The 9,314-nt window shown below is 43.6% G+C and overlaps 1 protein-coding gene across 2 annotated transcripts; it reads right to left on the bottom strand.

Moving 5' to 3' along the window:
• Positions 1-8,835, bottom strand: NUDT9 (nudix hydrolase 9). 2 transcript variants are annotated; one of them, XM_050895806.1, is made up of 8 exons: positions 8,649-8,835; positions 6,820-7,056; positions 5,294-5,389; positions 4,429-4,515; positions 2,955-3,066; positions 2,387-2,533; positions 2,057-2,141; positions 1-635 (listed from the first exon to the last, which is right to left on the bottom strand). In XM_050895806.1, exons 1-8 carry the CDS (start codon positions 8,780-8,782, stop codon positions 466-468), a joined length of 1,068 nt encoding a protein of 355 aa, XP_050751763.1. In that variant the 5' UTR covers positions 8,783-8,835; the 3' UTR covers positions 1-465. The 2 variants fall into 2 exon arrangements, with proteins under 2 accessions (XP_050751763.1, XP_050751764.1); XM_050895807.1 differs by lacking the exon at positions 8,649-8,835 and adding an exon at positions 8,292-8,313.
• Positions 8,836-9,314: the final 479 nt, after the last annotated feature.

The raw sequence follows: 9,314 nt of genomic DNA, 5'->3' as shown, positions 1-9,314 counted from the left end.
TTAAGTGAAACAACTCAGAAAAGAAACTTCACTTTATTATGTAGCACTTAAGTCATTATTCAAGTTATCATCTTACAAGTCTCACATCCCTTAAGGATTCATACTCCTGATGAAATCAGTGCAAAAATACAGAGCTAAAGTGAACAGCCTCTGAACTACAACCAGTCAGAATCCCAGTGTTGTCATGCAAATCTGCAGATACTATGAAACGGCTGCAAATAATGAAGGCAAGAAAGCAAAACAAGGTAACAGTTCCACATTCGTCTCATTTCACACTAGCTGAGAAATCAAAAGCAGCAATCCGAAGTCTCTGAAAAAGCCTCTATTTATCACTGCCAAGTGTTTTTGTCAGCTGAATTTCAAGGAATTTTCACTGAATTTCCGCTGAAAAGGACAATGTCATCTGTTTCAAAGCCGGAAAATGTATTCTCCCCTTGGTGTCCGTTGGTTCCTTGTTTACATCACTCAGCACTCAGGACCAGGATCCTCACTCCAGTGGGCTCCCCGTTTCTCAGTCACAAGCTTGATGAAGTAGCTATGACTTGCATACAGCTTGAGCTTCTCACTGATGTCAACCCACTTCACCATTCCAGCATCATCACCTGCTTCCAGAAGCAAATTATCCATTGTCTCACCTGTTCACAAAACAAGAGTTAGGACATGCTATTGCATCTTCTTTCCTGCTTCTTCTCACATCTGATCAGTTCTGCCCTTCCACATGGCTCCTTCACAGGCAGCAACCTTCAACTGCTTCTCAGAGAGAAACCAATTAAGTTGCTCACTGATTCTGTGCCAGAAACCTTTTTCATACTTGCACTATTTTAAGGCAAATCTGAGTGGCAGAGGTGGTGTTAATTCCTTGTCACCACTCCTAGGGTAGCATCAGCAGCATGACAAGTTACTAGAAATCATTATGACAACGCATACTCACTACCACAAGTTTAGCCAATCCCTCTGCCTTGATTTTTGTTTGTTTGGCTAACATTTGACTGCTTCCTTTCCCAGGTACTATTCTACAGGACAAACTGAATTCTGAAACTTATATATGCTTATGGAAAACCAGAATAATTAAAATTTTACTAAAGGCCCCAAAATAAAAAAAATAGTACTTAAGAAGGGATGCAGAAAGGCTTCTGAATTGGTCTCTGAAGTTTCTTACTCTGTTTCCAAAAACAGTTCCAGGACTTCACAGACAACCACCCAAGAAATGCTTTTAAAAGTATTACAAAACATGTATTAGAAACAAAGACCAAAGGAACAGTATCTTTACTGTTTCTGGGAGCTGATAAATCAAGGACCAGTGACATGTGAAACTTCATCACTGGTGTCTGCTACCCAAAACACAGTGGAAATGTCACTATATGAAGTCTCTGACTTGAACAAGTCAGAGACACCTACATTGATTTATCTTAAATGGTGAGAGACAAGAATCCAAGATAACAGATCAGTCTAAGAAGTAGCAATGTATGCCCATTCCTACTGATTTATAGAAGTAAAATAAGGTCCAACAATTATGCTGGCAGAGTAACAGAGATAAAACATCTCAGAGCAATTACAACACCAAAGCAATAAATGCAGTGAAAATCTGCCAGTGGCCAGAGGCAATGCTCCTGACGCACACACTAGCTACTAAAGGAAAAAATAACAAAAGAAACAGACTACGCTTCCACCCCAGACTCATTAAAAAGGGAAATTAAACCAACTTAAGATAAATACAGTGACAAGAAGGAACCCTTGTCCAATGTTCAATCTCCATACGAAGGCACATGCCCCACAGCTTAGAACTAGCTAACAAACGAGTAAATAATTTTCAGGCAAAGTCCATGTGTTCCTTATTTCAAGACTGACAGAAACCAGAGGGGAACGACAACTACCTGTCATGGCTGAACATCTTAGGAGACAAGAGACCCTCACGCCCATTGGTTTTAGTCCAATATTTTACACCCGACTTGCAGGCTCCCCCAATTTCAGTGCCAATCTCAGCCCAAGATATATCCTAATTTGAAACCAATGTATAGAGTAAGAGGCAACTAAGAGCACATGTGGAAATACCCACCGGTTTCGTCATGATAGTTCACAGCCTCCGTCTCCATCCAGGCATTATCAGTGTTACGAGGGTCATCCACATATCCTCTGTACACCTAAGGCCCCGAACAAACCAAAACAAGCTCAGTGTCACAACAAACAAGGTGGAATCAATAAGAAGATTTTTTAATTTCCCTCCAATTTGCCCTTACAGAGTTTTCAATAGTCCCTTCCATTTCCTACACAATGACAACCTGAGCATCAGAGCTTATTTTTATTTCAGCTACACTTTTTCAAGTTCCATACAGCTGTGAGTTACATGCATAGCTCAAGAGGCTATCATAAGAGACACAGAGCTCACCACAAAGTGTTCCTGGCTGAACAGCTTGTGGAGTTGCTTCTCCAATTCTGCTTTCTCCTCAGGTGATTTCTGCAAGGAGTTCAAGGCCTCCTCCTCAAATTCTCGTTTCAGGGTAGCACTAATCTTCTCCCCTGGGTCCACCATCCCCTTAGAGAGGGGAAAAGAACAAAAAGGTGACTATCCCTCAGATTCCACTTGTTTTTACTCCCCTTTGACTGGCTCTTAGTATATTACATCCACTTGCATCACATTCTGGACATGGGAGGAACTTTACACTTAGTTGTAAAGAGCAAGCACGCACATCCTTCAAAACCTGCAACGGATTAACTTGTGCCTGCATTAAGCAAAAGACATGGTCAGAATTAAATACGAATAACGCCTTGCAACACAGAAACAGCAGAAGGTATACCAGCTGACGCTTGGGCAAAGCTAGTTTAAGGAGCATTTCTCCTCACCTCTGCAACATGAGGTTGTTCAAAAAGCATGCTTTTATCATGCGCACGCCAGTTATTGCCTCGTGGCCTTACCAGCAGGGAAATGTCTACGGTCTCTGGAGCTTCACTCTTACCCCTGGAATGGCCCACTCCCCACAGTCTCTCCTCTTGATAGCTACGAACTGTAAGATGTTTTTGCCAGTAACTGGATGAGCAACTTTATTGCCACTTCTGTCCCTCTTCCACCTGCAGCAAAAGACAAACAAGAATGTGATTTGCTGCTTCTTGACACAAGGGCCTGGGAGAGGAAGAGCAAGGTGCCCACGCTGTCACCTGTGCAGGGGCAAACAAAGCAGAGAAAGCACAGTCACGGGGGGGGGGGGGGGGGGGGGGGGGGGGGGGGGGGCGGACACGGACGGATGCCATCCAGCAAGATCACAACCAAGGGCAAATCACTGAGTTTTTCGCACGCCTCTACCAACCGCGCTTTCCTCAGCCAAAGGGGCAGAAACCACCCAAGAGCCACATTTCTGTAGTCACGCTGATAGCAGCAGCTCCTTTGAGAGCTACATTCAGCACATCCTGTCAGCTGCAATGCTCACCGAGCTGCACTTGTGCCTATCCATAACGAGACGATAAGTATGCCTTTTGCTAGAACAGAACGTACATGCAGGCTGTAATACCTCCAAACAGCTCACCTAGCACCAGCACAAGGCCACAAACACTCACCATTGCCTTCAGTAAAGAATTAAGAACTACAAATACTTAAAGCAAAAAGCTATCTAAACAAAGACAAAATTAAAACAGCATTTCTTTTACTTTCAAGGAAACAACTCAGTAGCATTGGCAGCCTTCTGAAAAGGGGAAGAAGTAAAATGCATTAGTATGATTTTCACAATAGTTCTATCTTCAGTATGGCACTTACTAGCTTGCACCTTTGTTACCTACACAAGCTTTTCTGAATGCTTTCTTTGTGTAAAATAGTTAGTATGTACACACAGATCCTGCTGGCAAAAGCACCATTAAAACAGAGCAGACACTGACAGAAAAAAAAACAAAGAGGAGCCTAACCCCCACCTCCTCCTATAATATACTAGGCCAAGTGAGTATTTCTTACAGAGCAAAAGCAGGCACACTGCTTTTTTTTTGCAGTTGAGTCATTATGACAGAAAAACCTATTCCTGCAATTTAACATGCCTTATCTAAGGCCTTTTGGCATATTATATATACAGTATCAAAGCATCACACAATCCTTTCAGTTTTTACATTTGTTACTGAAGATTTTGTATAATGTTTTTCTATTAATTACACTTCCTGGGTTGTTTTTTGTTAAATCTGCTTCCTCAGCATTTCAGAAGCGATTGCTTGTCATTAGCAATGAGTACTTACTCTTTTCCAGACACAAAGACTAAAAATGATGAAATTCGTGTTCCACATCTCTATATATCTCTCCATTCAGATACCCATATCTGAATGGGCTTACACATACAGGAACACACACAAAAGGCCTGTAAAAAGCAATACCCTGTCCAAAGATGCACAGAAAAAACAAAATGCATGGGTTTTTTTGCTCTACTGCAGGGCAACTTTCAGTCACCTGTCCCTTACCTAGTTACAACAGGATCAGCAGCATGGTTTGGTCCCCAGCGCCCTAACAATCCTCTGCCTGTGAGGCCAGTCCTTCCCACTGGATTTCTGAAATAAGTGGCACAGTACATTAAACAGATTTACTTCCCCACATTCAAAATATGCTCCAAGTACTCTAAAAAAGCAGCTTTAAAGAAGCTTAAATAACAACAAAGGAAAGGATAGCAACATACATTTGGTGCCACCATATGCTTTAAAGAGCAAGTATGGTTTTCTCCTTCATCAACCTCTTTTTGTGTTTGATAGTACAGGGAAAGGAAATATACAAAATGGCTTTGTCATTTGCCAGATCTTATGCCCCGAGATAAGCATTAGTCTCATTGTGCACACAACCTTCTCTGAAAATGGAATCTAGTTTCCAAGACTAGATGCACAGAGCATTCAATTATGTACAAACAGCAGAAAAAAGAAATTATTTTTAGGTGAGATTACCCATCAGTGCTATGCCAAGATTTGTCAGTGGAAGGAAACACTCTTCTGCTTCGCCATAGCACACAAGTGGTACAAAAGCTTCAGAGCCCAACACCTGGTCAAACTGCGGAAACAATTAATTCAGCAGACCCTACTACTAACAGTGTTAGACCTCCTCCAACTCCAGTGTCACCACAACCTTCTGTTGTGGTAGTACTGGCTAACTTTTTAGTGCCTCTCTGCCACAACCTTCTTCCAGAAAGAACTCCCTGGCCCTGAGGTATCATTTTTCCTGTCTCTAGGGGAGACTATCTTGATTTTGTTCTAGCAGGTACCATGTATCAAAACTGATAGACCTGTAAGAGCTCTGAAACTACATTATTGAAATGAATATGCAAACAAAAAACACACTCACCGGGGCCTCCCGTTTACAACCACATACAAGCCATTCAGACTCCTCCTCTCCACTTCTCCATCTCTCTCATTGAATTTGGGAGAAAATCCTTTATCACTGTGTGGAAAAGAATATTTTAATAGAGATAAGTTATAAAATGCAAAACACCCCTCTGCCCCACAAAAGCTTGAAGGCCAGCCACCAGATTGGCAACATCCATTTAACCAATGGGTGGTTTTTACCAGAACTTAAGCTGCAGGCCCTCCCTTTTCTATAGGAGGCTATAAAGTCTCAACCTTTACTGATGACAGTCTCCCTGTATTTAGTTCTGCAGATGTAAGTGCTCCCCTCTAAAGTATTTAACGTTGCATCTCTCTAGATTTTCATTTAGACTAAGTGTTTCAAAGGTATTCTTGTTAAGGTTAGAGAACATAGAAAGATGTTATCCATTGATAAAACTAAAAAAGATTTTGCTAATTAAAAAAATGAGCAGAAATTTTTATTAGATATGATTTATCAGGGTTACAAGCTAATAATCACTGATCTTCAAAATTAGCTTAATGCCAATCTACTATGTGCACTTCTGAAAACTGGTAGAGAAGCAGCTATCTGTCTACAGAAGTATATTTCCTTTCCCAAAAGCAATTCCTCTCAAACCATCACAGGTTTCAAACTACTGACTAGCTTCTTCCACACATAATTTGTTTGGGAAGTTACACTAATACCTAAAAAATGACTCCGCATTTTCCAGTATTACCAACACCTACTAAAAAGATTACCTGACACTTTCCCAGCTATGCCTTGGCAGAACATCAGCAGCCCTTCAGAGTCTGAGGAGTAGTGTGCCTTGCAATCAGCAGAATACTAACCAAATTAAGAGCAAATAGAAGCACTTGTTCACACAGCAATGGGAAACAAGAAAGGTAAGGCTGAAACCTCAAGTGCCATTATCTTCTGATACACAGATGTGCATTTACATTATCACAAGTTACACTAGATGCATGCATCTAACTTTCTAGCCAAGAAGCATACAGCATTCCTTGAGAGGAGAATATATTCACAGAATCAATAAAAATGAATACATACATTCACAAAAAAAGAATTACAGTCATGCATTCAACCTGTCACATTTCCTGAGTCAGAGCACTCAACTCAAGAACCACAATTCTACTTCAATTCTTTTTTCATCTTGCATTCAATCCATGAACAAACAAGTATATTATGAAAATGTTCTCCCAAATTCTTAAGGAGAATTAGATTTTTAGTTAGCTCGCAACAGAGAGAAGCACTATACAGCATCAACAGCTGTCTATTATTCCAATTAATACTACTCTTATCTCAATCACCAGCTCAGTAAAATCATGTGTCAAAGACCTTCACAGGTAACTCAAACCATTCAGTTCTCTAACCACCATTTTTCTAGGTCTTGACTTTCACACATCACTGTAGAATCACATGTCACTTAAGCTGATAATCTTATTAACTCAGCTGATCACTATTTCCTGCTTTCATGTTCACAGGAGAAAAGAGCCACAATTTCCACTCACTTGATTTGGGGATCTGCCCAATTGGGTCCAGCCAAAACAGACATCGCAGTGTACTCCACAGGATTGTAATCTTTCCACTCAGTCAGCCAGCCCACTTTATCTTCAGGAACTGGGCTACGCTCAACATGCGATCCTGGATATGGAGAGGTGAGAGCTTTGCTGTGGTAGAACTTAACATTGTAACTGTTGAACATGTTAACAGGATGAAGACAGGACCAACAGTTTGCAGACAAGTTACTGAAAGAAAAAAAAAAAAAGAAAAGCACACCTCATTCATTAGGCTTTAACTCTGTTATTTAATCCCGGATCTGCACAGTACATTATAGCAAGCAGAACAGACTAGGCTTTTTCCACAAAACAGCTCTCAGTAATATATTATTGCTTCTTTCAGACATCATGCAAATGTATGTCTGGACCAACAAATTCTGAATTTTACCTTCAGCTTCTTGAAGCAGAAGAGTACTCTACTAGACACACATGAAGATTTCATAGCATGAGTGAGAAGCTGAGAACTAGAACTGCCATTCCAGACTGTGTGGAACACTGACCAGTTATTAATCATATACAAGGAACACCTCAAAGATTTACTATAAATGCAGCAGGAAGGCCTGCTTGAGCATTAAATCTCCATGTGGGCATTTCATCAACAAACCAAGCCAGCCTTACAAGAGTCCTGCTCTCATATCCAGTGGTAGACCAGGTAAGAGCAAGAATGAAATATCCAAAGGCCTGAACAACACAGCTCTACAAGTTGCTATGACCACCAAAATATCATTTAGTGCAATACCAAGTAGGATAACACATACCTTGTTTTTCAATTTCAAAGAAGACTAGAACTATCAAACTAAATTTAAAAGAAAAAAAACATACTTGAGACCTCTAACGATTTTATTTTGCCATGGGTTTTGGGAGCTGAAAGACCAGTCAACAATAAAATACTTAACAGCAGACTGGGTTACAGTGCCTGATCACCACCTCACAAGATATTTATAAGTTCTTAGTGAAAAGCTGTTGGTTTTTTTCTTTAAATCAATCAAGAATCACTTCCAGCACATAAGGAAATATATCTCCTCTGCAAAAATGCAGCCAGGTTTTAACAACTTCACATCTGAGCAAGGTGATAATGGGACCAGTAAGTTTCAGATAAAAAAGAAAACAGCAACTCATACATTAAGTACTAACCCTGCCATTTGAACCAAGATATAAATATTAGATTAACTAGCAGAACAGGCCAGGCTTTTTCAAAAACAGCAGTTGCAGTTCTAAACTCCCCACTCATGCTATGAAATCTTCAGGTGCACCCAGGAGAGTAGGTTCTGTTTCACACTGAAGTTGAGAATTCATTGGTCACAGTTACAGCATGCACGTGCTGTCACATTCACTGCTGAAATGATGTTCTCAAGAGCACAATTCAACTGACGAACCACTTGAGGCTCATAAAATCTTTACCACAGCTGGGAAAAAGGGCATACCTGACAGGGTGCCAACATCCACATGGAGGTCAATGTTACATCACTTTTGTGTTTTTCAGTAACTGCATCAGTTCAGTTTTAAAGGACAGCCTGATTTTTGTTTCTGCCTCGTCCAAAAGGGACACCCTCAGCTACACAGCACATCCCGTGCCACGCTCCCCCTCAGCTGGCAGGGGATGGCAAGGCAGAGCTGAGATCTTGGCCTATCGATGAGGTGGCTGCTCCCTGGAGAACATTGCACCTCAACGGGGCCAAACGCCAGCAGAGGCACCGACTCAGACAGGCTCTGAGACTCAGGAGCGCCAGCCCAGCCTGGGCTGGGCACCGCCCAGCTTCATCATCAACAGGCCACGGTACCTGAGAGGCGGGCGGCACTGGAGAACACACCGGGCATGCCGGGTGGACAGCGCAACGGTGAAAGAAAACACGGCGACTGCCCGAGCGAAACCGGGCACCGTCGCCGGACACAGGGCGCCGGCGAGGAGTAGCATCGACGCCGCCGCAACCCCCACCTCGGCAGGAGCAACTCCTCCACAGGGCTGGGCCCGGGCCCGGGCCCAGGCCTGAGATGCGGCGGCTGGATCGGCTGGGCGAGGCAGCCCGCTCCGAGCTACCACCCCCTCCCCGAGCCACGGGCACGGAGCCGCCGGGACCCACCGAGCGCCGCTCGCTCGCTCACTCGCTCGCTCGCTACCTGCCGGGCCGGGCCGGGCCGCGCTGCCGCTCACTTTCCCTCCCTCCGTCCCTCCCGCCCGACGGCCGCCCCTTGCCGCTGCCACCGCCCTCTTTACAAGCTCGCCTCTCATTGGGCGGAACGCCACCAATCGCGAGCGCCTCCACGCCACCGGCCTTTTCCCCTTCTGTGGACACGCCCCCTCCCTGAACTCCGCTCTCTGATTGGTTGCTGCGCCCCTGGGAGGTGTGGCCGGGCGCGCGACCGGCCGGAGCGTTGTCGTCCGCCGCTCTTCGCGCCCCGATCGCGGTCCCCGCGTTTCTCGGAGCCCCGCGCGGCGAGGGGAGCCT

This window comes from Gymnogyps californianus, chromosome 4, assembly GCF_018139145.2.
Source record: "Gymnogyps californianus isolate 813 chromosome 4, ASM1813914v2, whole genome shotgun sequence".
Lineage (NCBI taxonomy): Eukaryota > Metazoa > Chordata > Aves > Accipitriformes > Cathartidae > Gymnogyps > Gymnogyps californianus.
This window is presented reverse-complemented; position numbering and strand designations above follow the sequence as displayed.